Below are 23,298 nucleotides of genomic sequence, written 5' to 3' on the forward strand. Positions count from 1 at the left end.
TCCTCTGGGGAGGAAGATAATATAGAGATGTAACATTTATCAAGGAACAGATCTGTGAAACATGCCTATCAAAGGCCACATCAGCAGAAGCAAATTTATCAAACTCATAATGTCAAACAAAAGAAAAACTTGTCCAGGTTGCTGCCCTGAAAATCTCCAAGATGGTGATGCTGTAATGAAAGAAATGGATGTGGCTGCAAGGCAAGGCAAATAGGCCCATGTGCCTCTGGAACTGCCACCAACCTAGCCCTGTATGCGATCCCAATACATTGTCTCAGCCACTGAGACAACATGGCTAGTAACATTTTCTTCAAAGTAGACTCTTGGAAAGATCCAAACAATTAGATTTGGAGGAAAAATATATTATTTCTATAAAACTTTAAAGCTCTTTATACATTCTACTGGTGGTAATCCTTCTCTCTGTGTGTTTTTGGTTCGCTTTTAAAACAAAAGAAAGATCCAAAACATGTCTTTTGCAAATTGTTTGGGGAGGCTCCACATGAGGTGTTAGTGAAGACAAAAGAAAAAGGCTTTATCTTTGACTCCCAAGAAAGAAGAGAAGTAATTCAAGGCAGGATCACAGTCCTTTTGGTCCTTCTGACCACAGTTTAAGCAATGCCAGCCACAGATGCTGTGGTGAAACATCAGGAACAAAGTCTTCTAGAACATGGCCACATAGCCTGAAAAACCTACAAAAAACTATGGATGACAGCCATGAAAACCTTCGACTGCACAATGAGACTTTAGGCTTTTTTGATCCCACTTGAATCCTCCCAAGCCCCGGCTATCAGTAGACCCCTGGATTTAATAGAAGCTCTAATCTTGCCACCACTGAAAATAGCCATCTCCTGTAACAGCTCTAATATCTTGAAGCTCATCCTGGTGAGTGCACACCTTCTGGAGTTTGCTCACCACTGGCAGTGGATTTGCTGAGATGCTTTGGTGCTATGCACAGTCTTGAAAGACTACACAATCGCCTTTGAAGGGCTATTATATAGCCCTCCAAGAGTCTGATAATCAATGAGCAGAGATGAGCAGAGATGAGAGGAAAGGAGGGAGTTGCCTCACTCATCCTCACTGCCAAAGCTGTGTCAAATTGACAATGCTCACATCTGATTCTTCGCAGCATGAAGGGGTTTCCACAAGCCCCATGGCTCAAATTAGGCAAGTATCTGATCTTCCAAGTTGGCTAGATCTTCCTGCTAGGAAGGTGAGACCCATACAAGTGCTCCAGCTGGATAGGACCACCCTACCTTTCTTCCCCTTGTTTGAAGACAATGTCTGCCCTCTGCATCCTTCTCCAACAAAAGGGCCTTCCACAATCCCAGTTATGGTGGCAGGGGATTTCCTAAACCTTTGCATGGGTTTCCTAAACTGGATTGGAATAACAGCCCTGTTCCCCAGTGTGAGGCAGGACAGAATAGAGAAGGGACTAGCTCTCCTACTTCACATGGAGGAAGAAAACTGACTGATTAAAAACCCTGTCTCTGGAGCATGGGTGCAAGGATGCCTTCCCACACTCCCACACACTACCATTTAGATTATTCAGACAATAGGTAATCTAAATATGCTCCCAGTTAAGAAGCCTTTGGAACAAAAAGCAAAATGCACATAGATCATATACATGAACTGATTTGCTTTTATGCCGGAAATCTTAACATGTGAAACAAACTTAACTGGAACAGCTACTTCTCTCAGAGTACATGCAGAGCTTTACACTTCATAAAAACTAAATCATAGGTACAAACTACACATGAAACTCAGTTGGATTATTCTTATCCCCATCCTGGTGTTTTTTGTTTTGGTAATGCAAACAAGCATGGGAGCTGTGCAACCTTTCTGCTCTCGGCTTATTCAGAATCTCCCTCAACTGTTTGGTGGGTGAAATACACTCTTTCAAAGCCACTAAAATATACTGCCCATTGTGAAAATCGGGAGAATTACTGGCCAAGCATTCCATTTTAGGCTTTTTAAAATATGCAATTTATATGCAGATACAAATTAATGCACCAACTCAAAACTGGCATAATAGAAATAAGTCTCATATAAGTATTATCTGGAAGAGAACAAAATCAATGTATGAATAGGAACTGGAACATTACAGAGGTCACATTTCATGCACATCATTTTAAATTAAAATGCTTACAACAAAATTTTAAGACAGACTATTGAAAGTTTCCATACACATGCAAGATCAAATAATGTTAGAAACAGTAAAATGTGAAATTCTATTTTTAAAAAGGAGGCAAGAAGAGAGAAAAGAAGAAACATTTCATGCATAGAAAGACAGATGCTGTAAAAGGTTACAGAAAGACTGGCAATAAAACAAATACTACACATTTATATATTGAAAAATATATAAATGTGTTCTCTACTTGGATAACTGTAATCAAGGAAGTCATATTTCAAAACAATATTACTCTGTCTGGTCTGTACCTTTTTTATTGCCATATATGAGTCGTTCTTCAGATGAAGTCCAGAAAAAAAGAAAGTGAATGATGGAGAAAAAGGTGAGTGACAAAAACTAAAAGGAAGAACTTTTACATTGGCAATGATAATAAAGAAAAAAGGTTGAAAAGAAGAATGAAGGGAAGAATAGAAAGCTGCTACTCTTACAGAAAACTGCATGCTGTTGAGAACATGTAACATGGGGAATGTATGCCTAGCACTCAATGGATTTACTGATGTGGTGATAGAAAGTGTATGCAGAACACAACCCCATTAGCACAAATATAAAAAAGATAAATATATACACATGAAAGAGTATCAAGACATTGAGTATGAAGAAGCAGCTTTCAAAGTTAGTGGGGGGGTGTAAATTAAATTACAGATCTTTATCTGACTTTGTATTTTGCCTGAATAAGTAATAAATAAATGCTAATGAAGAAATGTAAAACACAGGCTAACACTGAATGGTATGAACCTTGTTATTTATATCAATCCTCCCCAATATGGTGCCTCCAACTGTTTTGGACTCCAACTTCTATCATGACTACTTGGCCATGCTGACTGGAAGTGATTTTAGTTGTCATCCAAAACATCTTGAAGATAGCATGTTGGGCAAGGCTGCCATACAGATATAGCATGTTACGTGAAGAAAACATTTTAATGTAAACAATCAAACAAACAAACAAAACTAATGAAATTTTTAATTTTAATAAATTACAATCCTGCCACATCAATAATAAAAAATAATACCATTTCATCCACAAATTATGTACAAAATAAAATAACATACAGTCACAGAAGTATTCCTACCGTCAAATTGATCTTCCCCCTCAGTCATCAGTTCATCATCAGAACAAATGCTTAGTACGTTCACCAACATTTCTGTCACTGAATTTGAAAAGATAATAATTCATTATGGACTGCACATTTTACGCTGCAAAATATAGACTTCAAATATATTTTTTCAGCATATGAAAGATGGAGAGAAATGTTTGAAAGGATAGAAGTTGTCCCATTGGGCACTATTCTGGTATAAACATAGTTATGCAAGCAGTTTCACTTTCTCAGAAGTTGCGTAAATGCATTCTGTAAGTACGTACACAGCCCTCTAGCTTACTTTTGACTTTGTGAGTATGAAGCTTATAAACCACTAAACAATCGCTGAACTCAAGGCATACGTGCTTGTTGTGCAGCCAGCCCAGCCTAACTAGATTGGCATAGATTTACACTGCAGTAAAAGAGTACAGGATCTTAATCAATAGATCAGCTTCCAACTCTTTATAACAATTCATTCAATGCAGAAATAGCACTGCTGGATCTCATCAAAAACCTATCTAATTCAGTCATTCTCTTCTGGCAACAGTCATCTGGATGCATTTGGGCAGCTCAAAAGCTCAAAATTAGGCATGAAGGCCTAATCAGTTACCTGTTTATCCAAAGTACTGATTATCAGAGCCAATATATCAATAATGGCTGATTATCATTTACAATGGGCACTTGTTATCCACTGGGGTTTGGTTCCAGGCCCCCCTGTGGATCACACAATTCGTGGATGCTCAAGTCCCATTAAAGTATAATGGCATAGCAAAATGGTGTCTCTTATATAAAATGGAAAATCAAGGTTTGCTATTTGGAATTTATACTTTTAAAGAAATATTTTCAAGCCGTGGATGCTTGAATCCGTGGATAAATAATCTGTGGATAAGGAGGGATTAATGTATTTATAAAATCTAGGAAAATTTTCTGTGCAGTGTATTTACCAATCTACACCCTAGCGGTGCAAAACCCCAATGCACGATGCCAAAGATAGCGCACCAGGAAGTTTAGCTGGGGCTAACGAAACCTATTGGCTTTGCTCCCTGTCTAAGATTGCTAAAGCAATTATCAAACATTTCACTTGACAAGCCACCAAACGCAGAAGATAGGCTGTTTGGCTTGATGGTCCCAAATTCTGCAAGCGTGGCTATGTGGTACCAACACGCTATCAGTTAATTATTTGTAAGGAGCAATAATTGGCATGTGGCTAATGGCTGAGCAACATACAGAGCTTTGAAATTTTGTTTCCTAATATTATATACCTTTCTCTCCAACAAACGGCAATGACCATGTGAAGACATCCATAAAATTTGGCAACCAATAAGGATGTGGTGAACAGTTGAACTGCCGAATATTCATAACATTGTTTTCATATTTTAATACAGCAGCTATAAAACAAATGTAGGTATTAGTGGAAACTGCATCTCAAATGCAAACCTTTTATCAACCACATTCACTCTAACATTTGAGGGTGGTTTGCTACTGCTGTTAACCACCAGCAATTGTATCATATTATGTACTATGGAATTGTTCAAGTATGAACCTGAAAAGAAGAAAGCCCCTTAGTTTGTGAGCTGGATTTATATACAAACACAACATAATTTGCCTGAAGAAATGAGTTCCTACAAACAAGGGCCAGAATTTATTAACACGAAGGGTGAGAAGTACAGAAAGTTAGTGTTTGCTTATTCTCAAACAATTGGCATAAGTTCTAAATAAAAATATTCGTGAACCAGTGTCATGGTGTGTGTAAAATAGAGTTTAGAGAATGTGATCCACCAATGGTAATAGGAGGCAGTATCAAACGACAGTTTTGTGTGGCTATAGCCTGGCTATATAAAGACTTTCCAAAAAATAGCTGAACATTTTCTGTAAAAGAGTCAAACTTTGGTGATAAAGTCAGTTCAAGTTAGTAGGTCAATCCCTATTCTCTACAAGAGTACTAAAATCCCTGTTCCTGTGCTGTTCTGTTATTTTAGCCACAGGCATACACTACAGTATAGCCATATGAGACCAGATAAGCTTGTCTCTTTTCACTTCCTTTCCCCTTCCGCTGTCAAAACAGAATAGGGGAAGGGATTCTCCACTCACATCTATGATCCACAGCACAATGTCACAGGAGCAAGAAATACAAGCAAGCATACAAAACTGGTCCTGCCATTGGATGGGGAATTATACATAGTATAAAAGCCTGCCTGGCTATATAACTACAAGTTAGGATCTATAAGACAGGAAGGTCAGTTATACCAAAAAAAGACAGCTCCTGCTAAAAGTGTACAGATTGATTATCACACAAAGGTCACTTAAAGTTACCCAGCTTTATTTTTCACAGTCAGCAGAAGAAGCCAAAATATTTAGTCAAGGAAGGAGTGTATAAAAAACATGAAAAGGACCGTTTTCCCTCCAGAAAAGGGTTATCCAATCTAAATGTCAAAAGTGATGATAGGGAGGAGGAAACCCACAGCCAAGCATGGGAAGAGATTGATGTGGCAGTGCCCCCACTTCCAACGGGGGAAGTACATGTGCTGAAACAAAATATAAATGTATGCATCTGCATTTCTAAGGAAAACAAAACAAAACAAAAAATTGTAACCCTCTTCCCCCTTCCCCCTCATTGCCTCAGAGCGATAGCAGATGTGGATCTCATGTAATCTCATCACAGAAGTGTTTTTCACATAACTGTCCTTGTGACTTCGACTATTGCAATCAATGCACATGGGAGTGTTTTCTAAAGGAAAACTTGATTCTTGTTTCTGCAATGCTTCTGACATCTGTTCTCTGTTTCAGTCTATATACATTTTAGCACCTTCATCAGTTCTGAATACTTCTAATTTCTTTGAAAAACTATCCATTCAGCACTATTTCACCAGTAACCACCTTGCTTTCAAAACCATACCTATTGGTTCCATTGTTTCCTTCTGCTGCATGCCTTTTTAATGCTACACAATACTCCCCCCCTTCCCTTTCTGGTTTGTAAAAGCTTCTTGCTATTCAATCTTTCTAGCGAAATCCTTACAAACAGCACACACTTGAGCTCGGTGTCCCTCACCAAGCAGAAAAGGCACTGAGTGACCTTATGAATGGGCAACCTTAATTATGTATGAGGTGTAGAGTGTGAAAAGGGCTGTTAAGGTGATTCACAAGAGAGCAGAATAAGGAATAGTCACAATCATGGTTGTAAGTATAAAGGTTAAATTGTGAAGAAAACGCAAAGAGATGTAAAAGAAGTGATAAAAAGAAGATGAAGAAATAAAGAAAAAAAACACTCAGTTAAAAATTGAAGAGAACATAATTTCACGTTGGTCACATCACAGACAAAAAGGAACTGAGAAGAGATAGTTGAGGTGCACCAAGATGTGCACTAAGGGACTAGGGGACAGAGTTCCTATTGAAAAAGCTTGTCTCTAGAAAAAAAATCTTTGGCATTTACCATGAGACAGTTATTTTATATCATGTACTGAGGACACTGTGGACTAAATTCATCCTCCCACTCCTTCTGAAAGGCATGCTCTCCACCAATCTATTCAAAGCTCCAGATTCTACCCAATGGGAGGCAAACTCCCCTTGGGTGCCCAGTCATGTGCACCCTCTGAGAGGACAGCTGTGATCCAACTCATGAGAGCAAGAACAAGAAAACAAGAAATAACAATCTGTAAGCTGCTCTGAGGGCCTTTGTGGCTGAAGAGTGGTGTATAAATACGCTAAATAAACAAACAAATAAATAAGTGATCAATTAGAACTAACAATAGTGAGAGAGGAACAGTGGCTGCCTTGATCACAATCTTAAAGGGCCTTGTTGAGCCTGACTGAGTGGAAATGCTCCTGCTAGCTCCTTCTTTGAAAGCACCTCTTTCTCCCTATAACCCAGAGAGGGAGCTAAAGGAGACCCTGCTGTTTTTGGACAAAGAATGGACCAAGTAAAACAAGCTTGCAGGCTACCTAGCTGGTCCACACTGTTGCCCTCCAAAACTCTTCCAAAACCAATTTGGAGAGAGGAGACGGAAGAGCTACCTGCCATGTGAAGATTGCCTTGTGATGGTCACAGAGCTCAAAACAGGCTTGTGCTGAGAAAGTATTAAATCAGACATTTTTTCTTTTAAACTGGTAAATGGGTCCAGATATCACTGGAAGGACTAGGACACATGAAGATAAATGGTAGGAAAACAATACCCACAGAAAGTGTTAATAATAATACCAGTATGTCAGCTATAGGCATATGACAGCTAGAACATAAACTACTATATGACAGCTAGAACATAAAATACTAAAAGTAAAAGAGAGTGGATGGAGGAAGTTAAGAGTCTGGCGCCTGATAAAAGTATATGAGTTTATGATATCCCTAGGAGTAGCACTAAACAATCCAAAGCAAAGATTAGCTCAGGACTGTAGTGAACACAAGACAATCAAGAGTACAGTGATTCAGTCAGAAAGCAGGTCATGAATATGAAGCAGATGTTTCACTCCACTGATCAATGTTATGTATCATAATTAGATCTATGCACATATAAGAAATGTAAGAAAATATTACAGATGGCATACAGTGCAATGGAACAAAATGAGGCTTAGCACCAAATATGTATGTGAAGCCTTTAATAAATTACTGTATCTTTTTTATATGAGCTACTTGAATATTTGTGTTTTTAACCAAATGTTTTGTGTTGTTGTTGTTGTTATTATTGGTTGGGTATCCCTTATCCGCAGTGTTCAGGACGAGAAGTGGATTTTAGAATGTTTTGGATTTTGAAGTATTTGTATACATGTAATGAGCTATACTGGAGATGGGACCTAAGTATAAACACGAAATTCATTTAGATTTCGTATACACCTTATACATAGCCTGAAGCCAATTTTATACACAATATTTTTAATAATTGTGTGCATGAAATGAAGTTTGAGTACACTGAACAATCAGAAAGTGAAGTTGTCACGATCTCAGTCACGCATGTGGATGATTCGGAATTTTGGAATTTCGGATAAGAGAGAGACTATTATTTTATCTCTATCCTGCCTTTTCCCCAATTTGGGACTCAAAGCAGCTTACAACAAATTTAAAAGGATATCATTAAACCTCATAAGGTACAAAAGTTCAAATTAGATTAAACAACTAAAAAATTAAAATGAGATTAAAGCTATATCATTAAACAGAAACATACAGCCTAGCACAACAATTAGCAAGAACCAGGACATTATTTTGGTGGGACAGGCTTTATATAATCAATCATCTAACACCTGTTTAAGCAGAAAAGTCTTTAATTGTCTGCAAAAAGAAGGGTGTGTGTGTGCCAGTCAAAGTTCTCTGGGAAGTGAATTCCAGAGCCTGGAGGCAGTCACTGATAAGGCCCTTCCTCTGTTCCCACTAAATACACCTGTGATGAAGGTGGGACAGAGAGAAAGGCTTCACAGCAAATCTCAAAGCATGGGCTGATTTCTAAGGGAGAATGCAGTCTTTCAAATAACCTGGGTCGAAGGCCCCATACAGATAGGCCAAAATAAAGCTGCTTCGGGTCACTTTGGAGGTATGCTGTTTAAACGATACATGGACCCTAAGAGTCCGGAAGCCATGCCACTGCCATGCTCCAGTCCTAGAATGGAGCGTAGCTTTGGCGTAGCTTCCGGATTCTTAGGATGCATGTATAATTTAAACAGCATACCTCCAAAGTGACCTGAAGCAGCTTTATGTTGGCCTTTCTGTATGGGCCCTAAGTTGTTTATAGGTAAAGCCAGCACTTTGAATTATATTTGAATAGTATAATTAATGCACTATCTCAATGATTCCGAGTTTTTATGAAGATGCTGGATGATGGCAGACTGATTATTTTGCTTTTTACATTCTCCATTTTAAAAGTGTTTTATACTTTTCTTAACAACAATACCCTTACCTTTATTATTGTAGACATCCAAATAATTTGGTGCAGAAAAAATTGTTATTAATGAAGGGAAGCCTGTTGTTTGACTTTTTCTATACATTCTATAACTGTAAAATAAGAACAATTAATATCACATCTTAGGGAACTGCTGGTTTTAAATTTAAAGTTCTTAATAATATCTGTGATAGAAAAGCAAGAAACTTACCCTGCATCTTGAGCTTCATGAGCTCTGATAATAGACAACAAATTATTATTCTGCAAAAATTCACAAACTGCAGGATAGCTGTGAAACAAAACAACTATAAGCATAATGGGTTCCTTTCAAGTAGTAATTTATCAAGATAACCTCTCTTTTTTTACCTATAAAAATAGGAACATCCTCTGACAGTATTATGACTGAAATGCTCCTGAGATTTTTCATTTCCAAAGTCTTCAGAAGGATCTGACCATAATAAGTCACACATTGGTCCAAAAGCAGGGGGTTCCTTGAATCGATCTAGCTGTTTAAAAGAAAAAACATCATAGTAATCTCCATTTGAAAAACACTATAGTTATCTATTCTCCAATTTGCTTGTGTGGGGAGAGAGGGAGGAGAATTACAATGGAAAGTGTACGGATTTGGTAACGAATAAGTTTGCACTGAAATCATGCTTCCTGGCTACCTAAGTTTCTCTGATTGTATACCAACAAGAATTTTTGCTCTGAGATAGCTGAACATTTTAATTCTTTACTTACTAAGGGCTGGAAGCACATGTCTTTTAACTTACATGTATCCTTCCCTATATACCCTATATTTAAACCCCCTTCTTTTCTCTCCTAGCCCACTTTAATAAAAACAATTTTGTCCAGGTGTCCCAATGTTTATTTAAAACAACTACTGTATATACCAAAACTAATCTAATTCGGGATTAAAAACACTTCTAAAAATGTAGAATTGCTAATTAAAACCTTAAACACTATGATTACAATCAAGTAAAATGAGTTCATCTGAGTGTGAAAAGACTGGATTGGATGAACCAGGTAAGCTTAGCTAGGGAAAGTATGCCACAGATAGGGCACTACTCTAGAACGACATTTCTTTTGTTACTGAATGCTGTCTCTCATAAAGGAGGCAAATGAAAATCAGGAAAGGTGGTATGGAAAAAGACACTTTCAGGTATTTGGGTCTCCAGCTGTATAGGCAATATCTAGTATTTGAATTGTGCTCAGAAGCAAACACAAAGCTAATGAAGGGTTTTTTTGGTGTGATATGCAGAGACTATGCCACACCTATCAAAATATTTACATCGACCGTCGGCATCTCTTGAAACTTCCAAGTCATCTTCAAGACCTGGCTAATCCAACCAGGTTGAAAGAGAATGAATTACTGTAGCCAGATTATTTCTGTCCAAGAAAGGTTCCATTTGGCAAACCATCTAAACACTACTGATTAAAGATATTCCATGTTAATAGTTCCACCTCAATCTAAGATGATAAAATTGGTTATAAGAGAAACCCCAAACATATCTATCTGTTTTTTCAGGAAGATTGCAAACCTCTCCAGGCCAGTTCAAAAATTTACCAAACCCAGGACCCCTCTGCTCACAGTACCGCTATCTAGATCAAAATCAGTTTTAGTTTACTGGGCCTCATGTGACCTAATATCACACCCAGGCACCTTTACAGTTCAGCACCGTTACACTGTCACGTGATTCAGATGCTCAATAAAAACAAACCTTCATATGGATGTTAAACAGCCCATGGGATAATATTTGTGGATGCTGTGTGGATTATGAGGTCAAGATAATCTACCGGAATAACAATTTGCTCTGGCAATGACATGTAGACAGAAACATCTCTACATTCTTCTAAGAGGAAAAAACTTCCCACTTTTATTATTTATGAGCATTTTAGCAGAAAGATAAAAATATCTACACAGTGCTTAATCATGTAGAAAGAAAAAGTGAAAAATGTCCATTGGGTTGCACATAACCCAACAGGAGGAAACTTTATCAATGCACAATAAATTATGTGATAAACTGCTAGGAAAACACATGCTGTCAAAGAAAGTGTAGTACAAGGGAAATTTATATGCAGTCAGAAAAACATAACATTTATGGTAATGCATACAATTTCCTAGTGCTGAACTAAGAAGCAGATCATTTGGAGGCTTTAACAAGTTTCATAAAAAAAACATTAGAATTACTATGGATGTTTTATTTAATCATTATAATGCATCAAGTGAGTACAATCTGTCCATTTACATACCCATATTTTAGAACATATTAAGTAGAATAGCCTCTCAACTTTTGTAGTTTTTATTTCCACAGATTTGATTATTCATGGATGTGTGACTAGCTCTGCTGCTGGTCACTGAGCCTTCCCCCATTGCTCTTCCTAGAAATCTCCTGCAGTGTTATGCTCCTTATCTTGAGAAGAAAGAAGATGATATCAAGGAGATTTCTGCAGCAGCCATGGTAGGGCTGTGCTGGGCTAGCAGTAACAGCTCAACTGCCTCTTCCTCCTCCTCTTCCTTTTCTCTGTGCCTCCTTTCCTACCAACAGCTTCCTCCATACCATGGTGTGCAAGGTTCATGACTGAGGCATGCTGCTCGCATACCTGCTACTCACCTGCCTATTCCTTTGCTTTGCTTTCTCTCTCACTGGCTGGCTGGCTCTGTTTGCCTCACTCAACACACATGATGTTCTGGTAGCCCCTACATCCCCTGCCACTCACTGAGTGCATTTGCCCCATGCTGCCTCTGCACTCTCAGGCCCTTGTCAACAATGTTAAGATGAGGCTGGTCAGAATGAGAGGAGTGGGGGATAGGGAAGAAGAAAGTGAAGGGGCACTCCTTGATGCTGCTTCTGCTTGAAAGGAAAAGCTGAAAGGGAATCTAGGATGGATGTCTCCTTCGCGTCCATGTTCATTTTACATACTGGGGACATCTTTGCATCGCTGTGGAAAATTAATAAAGGTGCTAAATCTGTCTCTCCCACACACTCAGCTGCTTTGCTGCATGTCCCTCAGAGGAGGGGAAGGAAGACATGTTTGTATAAGTAGAAGCAGGAACAACCAGTGACCCTTCCAGCTAGAATGAGAAGGGCAGGGGGGAGCAGAGAATGCAGCAAAGGGGTGCTTATTGTTACTACTTCTGCAAGAGCACAAAAAGCTGCCAGCTTGAGGGGGAATCCAGCACAGATGTCTCTCTTCCCACCCTATTCATGTTACACACTGGGGACATCCTCGTATGACTGTAGAAACTAAAAATAAGGCAGTAAATCTGTCTCTCCTCTCCCCTTCACTTCACCATGGGTCCCTCAAAGGGAGGAAGATGAGCAGTAGGCAGAAGCTACCTTGACCATGGACTGTGCGCATCAAGGGCTGGCTGAAGGAGGCTGTTAGCAGGAAAGGAGACAGAGAGAAGGAGGAGGGAGAGCTGCTGCCTCCAGTCTTCCTGCAGCTGCTGCAAACATCTCCTTTATATCACTTTCCTTCTCCTTGAAAGAAGGAGGACAACACTACAGGAGATTTCTGCAGCAGTATTGTTGTTCTAGAAGGCAAAGGGGTAAGGCGTCGAAACCAGTAGCAGAGGAGGTGGAGGCAGCTTTGGAGCAAGATGGTGATTTTTGCAGCAGCAGAGTCTGTGTAGCAGGCTTGTTTTTTTTTGGGGGGGGGAGTACCTGCAGTTTTTCCACTTTGGAAAGGATTCTGTGTCCCTATCCCTCTGTAAAGCATAGGGGCCCACAGTACTTTCCTTCCAACACCTAAATTCATGATGTTTCAAATGTCTCAAAAATGACCAATCTGACCTACAGTTTTGAAATAAAGATAAAATATAACAAGAGACAGAACATGGGTGTATTTCTGGAAATAATTAAACCCTCTGTTTGTTGTAGCTTTCAAAACTAAATTCAATATTGTTGCCAGGAGTCACAATACAACGTCCTTCCCCCCTTCTTCCATACAGTCTTCCTCACCACCTGAAAACCTACTCCAGTGAGTTTCCTATCATTCCAGATGTGGCTAAAGGAGTGCACAGCTGGGAAATCGCTCCCCTTTCCTGGATGCAATGGATTCTACTTGCTCATCAGTGGAAGTCCACTGAGGGATCCTCCCCAAGATTACCACTCTGTTTGCTATATATAGTGCTCTGTCCTCATTCTGTGTTACTCTAGATTCTAAAATACAATGCTCACATAATGTTAATTTACCTATCTTATAGCTTGCTGACCTGCCTTTCAAGTTAACTATCATCACGTGGCAGTTTATATTACATACACAAAATGAAGACAATCAGATTCCTTTTATTTTCATTAAACCTTTTTGATCTGTTGTTTGTCTTCTAGTCATTTCTTACTTATGGCAACCCTAAGGTGAACCGATCATGGGCTTTTCTTGGCAAGTTTCTTCTGAGGGGTTTTGTCATTGCTATCCTCTGAGGTTGAGAGAGTGTGACTTGCCCAGGGTCACCCAGTGGGCTTCATGGCCAAGCAGGGCTTCAAACCCTGTTCTCCAGAATCATATGCTCAAACGACTACACCATTAATATTTTATTTTCCTTGGTCTTCCCACTAAGTTTTTTCATCTATGTAGAATGCTCACTTACTTTTTCATATAATAATTTCTCACTATATAGAAAATTAGACTGTAATCATAAACCTGCTTACCTAGTAGACTTAATTCTACATAGGCATGTATAGGATTGACCTTTTAAGTGTCGATTTGTTGTCTAAAAAAGCATTTAAGTTAATAGTGAAGAGTGACCCATGAAAGCTGTTAAAGAAACCCACCATGCTCCCATTCCTTTATAACAGAAATACTCACCCTCCTAATGTCATCTATTGTATTTATTTCTGGAGAAAGTCCACCATGGACACAAAGAAACTGTTGGTTCAGAAGTGCAGCAAGTGGAAGGCAATCAAAAGCTTCCATACAGGCATCATAGACTCTTTCAGAATACTTTATTTTACCTATAGTGGAGAAAAAGATCTAATATTCTAAATACATATGTTTAGCTGAAAGGCACACTTACATTATAATAGCATTTGTGTATAATTGATGTACAGTACTAACATAAAACATTACATAAAATTATATATTTTTGGTCATTCATAAAAATCCAACAAGATGATATGCCATGAATTGCAAAAACAATACTGATGTTCATGCACATCAACTGTGCAAATAAGTCCATCAGAATTACTGTCCCATAAAAAAATTATGGTATTGAGCTAGCTGTCCTCACAAAAGTCCCGTATGTCTGTCATCTTAAATTTAAACAACAACACTTTAGAATGCAACCCCCCTCCAAATTCTGTCATTCCTTTTCTGCTACATTTTCTTTAGTTGTACTTCCCTACCTTTTCCTGTTTGAGCCTTCATTTTATGTCATAATAATTAGGTATTTTACTTTTATCACTCAGTTAATTCTAAAAAGTATAACAGTTGACCACTGTAATGGTCCCTACAATGATACAAGAAGGGGATTAGACAGATCATTTTTGTTGCCCTGACCACCAATTTTAATTCCTTTCCCCTCAGCTGATATTTGCAATTCTGCAAACTCTGGAAGTCACTGAGGTGAAATGACAAGAAGCTAATCAGAGAAAGGAACTGTGCCTTCAAGTCATTTCCTATTTACAGTGAATGGAAAGTAAACCTATTGTGCATGGGTTTTAAAAAATATGGCCTAGTGGGGATTTAAACCCCGGTCTCCTAGAATCCTAGACCAGCAGTCAAACCACTACACCAAAGTGGGGCTTAATAAGGAAAGAACTACTGTTTACCAGACCAGTGTTTTTTCCCTAGGGTTTTCATATTTGAATGTACAAAGAAGTACACAGCCTGGTCCTACATAAGCAAACGCTGTTGTTGTGTGCCTTCAAGCCATTTCCAACCTGTGGCAACCCCAAGGCAATTTTATCATGGGGTTTTCTTGGTAAGTTTTGTTCAGAAGGGGTTAGCCTTTGTTTTCCTGTAAAGCTGAAAATGTGTGACTTGTTTAAGGCAATGATTTTCAAGCTTTTGTCTTTCAGGTATTTTGGTCTTCAGCTCCCAAAATTCCAAGGTAACTAGGGCTTCTAGGAGCTGAAGTTCAAAACACCTGGAGGACCAAAGTTTGGGAAGCATTGGTCTAAGGTCATCCAGTGGATTTCCATGCCTGAGTGGAGATTTAAATTCTGTTTTCCAGAGTCATAGTTCAAACATTATATCACACTGGCTCTACATAGAGAACACTATATAACATTTTAACATACTCTTAAAAATATGGAAGAAAAAAGAATTGGTAACTAGACATTTGGGAAGCTAACAACTGGTTCTGTTGTTTATACTTACATTCCTGCTTAAATGTAAAATATTCTGTGAGGTGCCTGCATTCATGGTTGCCTCTCAAAAGAAACAATGTGTTTGGGTATAGGATCTTCAGGACCCACAAATACAGCACACACTATTGGAAGAAAAATAATACCTAGTCATATGTGGTTAAGGATAAAAAAGCATTTGAATAAAATAATGAATGGTGAAAACAACAAGCTAATATAGAACATTAACAGCAATTCATATTATTTATTTTTTTCATTCATTTTATATTTACAGTATATCCTACCTTTTAAAAGGATGTGCTCACAGGTTAATTCAAAATTATATACAAATTAAAATTATAAGAATATAAAATATTACTAGTAAAACAATCACAGTATCATTCAACAATGGCAACCAAACATTAAAACATCACTTAAACCAATGAAGCTCAAGATTACAAAACAAAGTATCACAATAAGAGTTGCCAATTAAAATCCCTCAAATAGTTGGCAAACACCATTCTGCTGTATACTAAAAGGATTATACTAGTTATAGGAAGGAAAATGCTAAAAGGTTCACCAACAACCAACTCTGAGATGGAAGTCAACAGAGAGCCAATATTTAATATTCAGAAGAGAATACAAGCAACTGAATGGTTATTAATGTACATACTGTACTAAGTATTTTAATTATATGAATTAATTCTCATTGTGGGTTTTTATAAGTGCTGTCAAGGCTGCTATTGTTTTTCTTTCTTATTATGCTTTTTAATATGCGTGTTTGTGTGTGTATACATATATATTATATAATTTTCTTTTAAAGATTATTGATTGTTAATATTAATGATCAGTAGTAAGCAAATAAGTTTTCTATGCCAATTTAAATTCTTGTAAAGATGGAATTTGTCAATCCTAAATAGAAAGATTTCCTCTAATGTGGGCTACAGCAAATAGGAGTCCTCTTCTTTCTTTTTGCCAACTGTTTTCACAGATGGGCACATAAGCCAGGCTTTGACAGCAGTCTCAGCTTGTAGAAAAACATTGCCCTTAAATAACCTGGTCGTGAATCATTTAAGGCTTTAAAGGCTAAATGGACCTGGAAACATATGGGCAATTAGTGTAACTGGTACAATACAGGTGTCACATGTTACAACCACATGAAACCTATCCAAACCCAAGCAGCTACATTTCCTACCAGTTTTAGTTTCCAAATCTTCTTTCAGAGATCTACACATAAAGGCACTACAACATGTCAGACTGAGTGGTCACTGGTGCAAAGGCAAGGCCAGATAGGGTTGCAGTTGATGTATCAGCCTAACATGTCTAGCATTACCAACTGACCTTTACCAATTAGTACCAAATTTATCACTCCTAAAATGTAAATACAGTCGGCCCTCCTTATCCATTGATTTTTTTTTTATCCACGAATTCAAGCATCCCTGGCTTAGAAATATTCCAAAAAAGTATAAATTCCAAATAGCAAACTTGATTTTATATTTTATATAAGGGACACCATTTTACTAAGCCATTGCATTTAATGGGACTAGATCATCCACAGATTTTGTTATGAAGGGGGGGGGCGTACTGGAACTAAACCCCACCAGATAACAGGGGCCCACTGTATAGTCATTTGTGGGAGGGGAGTGCATTTCTAAGATCAGTTGCAAACTTCCACAGTCAGGTTTACCCACTCACAGCACCTGCATTTTACTTGGATTATGAACCTATGTTGTGTTTTAAATTGGAATTTTGTAACTGTGCTGGCCAAATGGCCGTAATAAAGTTATTATTTATTTTACTTGGATTAAACTTTGGCTTATTTACCTTTGCCCAGATCAAAACCAGCTCTGGCAAACAGTTTAGGAATTCATCAGTCTTATGGGGATTAGTAGGCGTTACAGGGAAGTAGTACTGAGAAGCACTGATGTACTACTGATGACATCTCAGCACAAACATACAGATGATATGTAGTTTTATGTAAAACTTAAAAACCATGAGAGATAGAATGAAATCCAGGGCTAGACCAGATGACAACAGTCACTGAATGGTACGTAGTGAATAAAAAGCTCAATAGGAAAGATTACAGCAAAATGTCCAGTTAATGTAAGCACAAAGTTCGCTTAATTTCATGTGTTGTTGCTGCTGTGTGCCTCCAAGTCATTTCCAACTTATGGCAACCCTAAGGTTAACCTATCATGGGCTTTCTTGGCAAGATTCATTCTGAGATTTGCCCTTGCCTTCTTCTGATGCTGAGTGTGTGACTTGCCTATGGTCATCAAGTGGGCTTCCATGGCTGAGCTGGGAACTGAACCCTGGTCCTCCAGAGTCATAGTCCAACATTGAAACCACTATGACACATTGGCTTTCAATTTCATTTATCATATTTATATTCTACCCCACCCTTATATTCTATCCTTCCAAAATAGTGCATATAACCATAGAGATTCAGAAAGGAATGACACTTTACAAGACACATTGAGTTCTCTATCCAAATTTGCTTTCTAACACTTCCAGGATAATTTGCAGGGGAGAAAAAATGGGAAGGTGCAGTGTTTTCTCCACTTATCATCTACCACGAGATCTCAGCAAGAACCACAGTTACTGTGGGGCTGAGGAGTAGAGGCTACAGATGAGAACTGGACCAATGGCAGAAAGTTAGATAGGCAGATTTAGCACAAAGCTTACAAGATTCTTCAATGCAACTGTTTTATTCCAACATTTATATGTAATTTTACTGTGAATGAAGCAGAGTTCACACACAGTAGTAACATGAAATGTGTCAGTTTAGCAGGCGATTAACTTGCTGACATTGCAGATATAACTTTAGTGTCAAATTCTGCTGAAATTTTCTTGTATTGAGAGCCGTGGTGGCGAACTTATCGCGTGCATGCCCTCTCTGGCACATGAAGCCATTTCCGAGACAGGAGAGGGGCAGGAGAAGAGTAGGAACAGGCGCCTGTTCCTCCTCTTCCTCCACTCTCTCGTGCCGTTAGCTCTTTCTCCGGAGACAGCTAAAGGTCTGGGAGGGTGGGGGAGAGTAAGAACAAGTGTGCATCTGTTTCTTCTCTTTCCTTTCCTCTCCTGGACCTTCCCAGAGAAGCTAAAGGCATGGGAGGATGGGGAGGGGCAAAGAAGAACAGGTGCATGCCTGTTCTTTTTCTCTCCCCCCCCCCCCTGGCCTTCAGCTGTCTCCGGGGAAGTCCTGCACCCAAAGGGTGGAACTCCCCCCAGGATGTCCCCTCCTCCAGTAACATTTGGTGCAGGAACGCCTTTACGTTTTGGCACTCGATCTCTAAAAGGCTCGCCATCACTAATACAGAGAAACAAAAAATTAGTATCATTTGATTACTATAGTCATTCTTTGAGCTGGTATTATAAAACCACTCACATCTACTTTGAAAACCATGCACAGGCCATCATTTTAAATAACCCAGTTATAGTTTTACGGGACTTTTGTTAACACAACATTCTACAAGAGCTATCAAATTCCATATCATTTCCTGTATTGCCATGTCCTCCCTCCAGTCCATCTCCCCTGATCCAGGCCTCGGAGGTAGAGAAGAACTGTTGGCCCTCATCCCCTTCCCCTTCTCCTTTTGTGTTGTGTCTTTTTTATATTGTAAGCCTTAGGGCAGGGAACCGTCCAATTAAAAAGATTGTATGTACTGTACAGCGCTGTGTAAATTTATAGCGCTTTATAAATAAAGGTTAATAATAATAATAATAATAATAATAATAATAATAATAATAATAATAAATAGCCTCTGAGTATATGATACACGTTTCTCTAGAAAATGACATTTTCCTTGTTTTTATTTGATCAACTGCTGCTCACAGTAAAAGAAGTAACCACTTCTTATCTAACCTATATGGAATTGGAATGCTCATCGTCTTAAAGCTGGAACTTCGTATTAATTTACTGATATTCTTCCAACATCATGCAGAAGCAAGCAACATGCAACAGAGAGAATACATCTTATCCCCCAAGTACACAATGACACAAGGGATTCAGAAGAGTGGCCTGGCTTACTATCCAGCCATTTTTTGCAGTTACACCAATCTCTTACCCCAAATTCTCTGGTATGCATAGAGTATTTGAGAAAGAAGCAGGGTATTCTTGTATTTGACCTGTACTCCAAGTGCCCTGCATGCCAGAGGACAGGGGCACTTACCCCTAGTAAGCATATTTGTGTATATGCGCACACAGGGCCCATGTGGCATCTTATTGGCAAACCAGTCAACTGGAGTGAAATTGAGGTGCAGGAAGAAAAAGAGAAAAGGAAAGGCCTTGCCAGGAAAAATGAAACTCTTGGGTCAAATTTTCATCTTTTGCTCCAATGAGAAATAGAAATGTTACAGTATTAAGTGAATTATTACAACAAATAAATGATTTCATACACAAACACATAAACTATCATTATTAAAATTAACAACAGCACACACACAGATTCCATTACCTCTATGCTAAAATATCCTCTGTCTACATAGTCACCAAGGAACAGGTATCTTGTGTTAGCAGGTGATCCTCCCACTTCAAATAGCTTCATTAGGTCAAAGAATTGGCCATGAATGTCACCACACACTGCAATGAAAATGCTGCCGATTAAAGAACTAAAATGATTTTTGTTTTTACTTGTGGGGAAAAACAGCCAAATTGAAAATGACAGTAAATCAGACCAACACCTATTTACTGCATCTCAGTTTTAGGGTAATAAAGACTGTCCTCTGCAGTTTATGTAATTATAAACTTGCACCCCTCTGATATCTATTTTTCAGCTACTTATCAAACTTTAATGATCAAGAAACAGGCTATGCCCAACTGACAGTCCCAGATGGAGTAGATTTATGGAATAAATGGATCTTACCTAACTTGACTTACCAAGCTCACACTGATTTAATAACATTTGGATTTAGGGTTTTCTCTCTTCACCTTGCTACTATTTTTTCATGCAGCTTCCTCTTTCCCTAGTGCCACATGCATGGAAAGTTCACCCGCCAATGACATATAGCTCTGAAGGCGGCCAACTCTGGTGAACACTTCATGCACTTATACTTCTGGACACAACTGTGTAAAACAGCAAACTACAGCTTTATGTTTCTGCTGCTACCTTCTACCTATGCTGCAACCTGTTCTAAGAATGTTCCCAGATTTGGAGCAGAGGGAAAGGAATGAAAACAGAAGCAGTCACTCTGTATATGATAGCCAGACACAGGTTAATATCACAGATGCAATCTATTTACCATGTGGGTTCTCAGGTCACTGTACTCTCCTATATTCACCAGAAAAAAGTGTATGGTCTTCTGAGGGACAAGGGAAGCTTTCATCAATGATAAAGAGCCATAAACCTCTCTGTAAGGCTAAGGATTTTAAAAATTACTCAGTTGCTACTTCTTCAGAAAGCAAAGATCAAGCTGGACTTATAAACAAAAGGGAAGATCACCTCTGGAAGCTGGTAAAGTACTTGGAACTAAGCAAACGCCTACCAATTAAAAATTAACAGCAAATAAGCTTCAATTAAAATCTCTGACTGAAGTGTCATCAATATTTACAGCAATGTTTTAAAATAACAGACTCCTAACTAAAGAAGACCAACTAAATCAATGGGAACTTAAGTTTATGTAAATTCTGTTGGATTCAGAAGTTCTCATCTAACCAGGATTAAAAATGTATTTAGGCTAGTTTAATTTAATCCTTTAGGTCAACATTTGATTTTTTTATATTATTTAGCATTTTAACAATGCAAACAACAAACTTTGCCCCATTAAAGCTGTCTTCCTTTCATTCAACTAGGTTACAATTCGCCGTCTACAATTCAACTCTTCTTTTTAAGACAGATATATTGGTTTCCATCCATAAACACCAAAGAGCAATTTCAGTATTTTGCACTGACATATTTGTAATCCTAAAAAATAGCAGTCATGGCAGCCAATGGCAGCAAAATAGACAGACAGCTGTAGCGCCTTGAAGAGCAACACATTTCATATAGCATGGTTCAGAGCAGAGGTCGGAGTCATGCAGTCCTCGGGCTGTTGTTGAAGTGTAACTCCCAGAATTCCTCACCAATGGCTATACAGGCTAGGACTGCTTGTAGTTGCACTCCTACAACGTTTGAAGGTCAGCATAATTACTATCCTGGGTTAAGCCCTACCCCAGATGTTGACAGTAGTCTAGAAAGCTAGTATGTATTTATACAAGCAAGACTTAAGCTGGGGATCCCTGTATGCTATGAGTGAGTTAGAGTGCAGGAAAAGCACAGAATGGAGTACTTCTGATATTCTTTTTCTAAAAATCATGTTTATTGAGTTTTATAACTTCTGATATTCTTGACTTTAAAAAAACACAAAGAAGGTTTCTAGTAATCTGATCAATAAAACATACTTTATTATGTAGGGAGATGGGCAACAAAACCAATGAAAGGTTATTTATTTTATAACTTTTTATATCTGACCCAATATCACAAGATATTAGGGTGGTGCACAAATAAGATCCATTTAAACAATTTTTAAAATTTAGGAAAAATTTAAGCACTTTAGAAACATAAACAGTTTAAAACCTATTAGCATACTTCAAAATATATCTGTGCACATATGTGGGCAACCAGTATGTATAGAGATCTTGTAGCACCTTTGAGACTGACTGAAAGAAAGAAATCGGCAGCATGAGCTTTCGTAGACTTCAGTCTACTTCCTCAGATGCATACTGATTCTACAGACTAACATGGCTTTATCTTTGAATTCAATCACATTTGTACAATCGTTAGATTACAAATGCTTTACTGAAGAGCAACTTGGCTCTGGAAAGAAGCCAGTGTTAAAGTCAGTCAGGCCTGCATTCCACAACTGGGTAATCACTGAAGACATGGCTTGTATGTTACTCCCACTGGTGGGAGACACCTCTATCAAATCTTAATCGTTGGACAGACAGAAGGGGCCCTCCTTCTCATATTGAGGTTCCAGGGCTTTAAATCATTAGCTCCTGGAATTTAGAGCAGCGGTGTATTGGCAGCCAGTGCAATCACTCTAAAATGAGTACAGCTGACCCTCCACATTTGTAGCTTTGAGTTTTGTGGCTTTGATTATTTGCAGTTTTGATTATATGTCCATCCTATTCAGAGAAGCATTCCCAGGCATTGTGTGACTATTATTTGTTATTTGACATTTTTAATTTGTTGCCTTTATTGTATCTTTTCCTGTATTATGTATAATTTTTATATGTATTATGCTATTATTTCTTTGATTGTATGCCATGGGTAGGTTTACTTTATCTATTTTATTGTTTGTATGTACAGCGCTGTGTAAATCTACAGATGCTGACCATAGAGTTGTACTGGAGAACCTAGACATTCCTACAGAAAACACTTTTCTAGGCATTTGTAGGTCATCCATCTGGCAGATGTTGACAACAGAGTTGTACTGGAGGATCTGAAGATTCCTAGACAGATGTTCTCTTAAGTAAAAACAGTAGTGTTTTTTTTTATTTGCGGGTTTCCCATATTTCTGGAGGTCCTTCACCCCTAATCTCAGAGATGTGGAGGAACCACTGTATTTTGATTATGTTGTTTCAGCAATGTCGCTGATGAATTTTGCATTAGCTGCAGTGTCTGAATCCTCTTCAAGGGCAGTCTCATATAAAGTGCATTGCAGGAGCCCAATTGGGAATCTGTGGCCAGGTTACCTCTGTCCAGGAAAATCTATTTGTGCCTCCCATGACAAAGATTTATCTAGGAGTACTCCCAAACTACACATCTGTTCTTTTAGTTAAGTGCAATCCCATCCAGGGCAAGTCACCTACCCAATTCCCAGATCTAAAAACCACTAATCTGCAGGATTCATATTCAGTTTATTAGCCATCACTCATCCTGTTACAGCATCCAGACACTGGA

At 38.4% G+C, this 23,298-nt stretch overlaps 1 protein-coding gene across 6 annotated transcripts in view; it reads right to left on the minus strand.

Moving 5' to 3' along the window:
• PPP3CB (protein phosphatase 3 catalytic subunit beta) overlaps window positions 1–23,298 on the minus strand; it is a 50,754-nt gene that overhangs the window by 18,129 nt on the left and 9,327 nt on the right. For 4 of the 6 annotated variants that reach the window (XM_042460562.1, XM_042460565.1, XM_042460561.1 and 1 more), the window contains exons 3-10: window positions 19,873–19,997; window positions 15,450–15,561; window positions 13,938–14,083; window positions 9,492–9,631; window positions 9,337–9,414; window positions 9,144–9,238; window positions 4,527–4,652; window positions 3,259–3,336 (exon numbers count right to left, since the gene is read on the minus strand). In XM_042460562.1, coding sequence (XP_042316496.1) covers window positions 3,259–3,336; window positions 4,527–4,652; window positions 9,144–9,238; window positions 9,337–9,414; window positions 9,492–9,631; window positions 13,938–14,083; window positions 15,450–15,561; window positions 19,873–19,997 — 900 coding nt within the window. Of the gene's footprint in view, window positions 1–2,436; window positions 2,464–3,258; window positions 3,337–4,526; window positions 4,653–9,143; window positions 9,239–9,336; window positions 9,415–9,491; window positions 9,632–13,937; window positions 14,084–15,449; window positions 15,562–19,872; window positions 19,998–23,298 lie in introns of all 6 variants that reach the window. The other 2 variants (XM_042460560.1, XM_042460563.1) reach the window with 1 other exon arrangement.

This window comes from Sceloporus undulatus, chromosome 3 (genome assembly GCF_019175285.1).
Source record: "Sceloporus undulatus isolate JIND9_A2432 ecotype Alabama chromosome 3, SceUnd_v1.1, whole genome shotgun sequence".
In the NCBI taxonomy this organism is placed as follows: Eukaryota; Metazoa; Chordata; class Lepidosauria; order Squamata; family Phrynosomatidae; genus Sceloporus; species Sceloporus undulatus.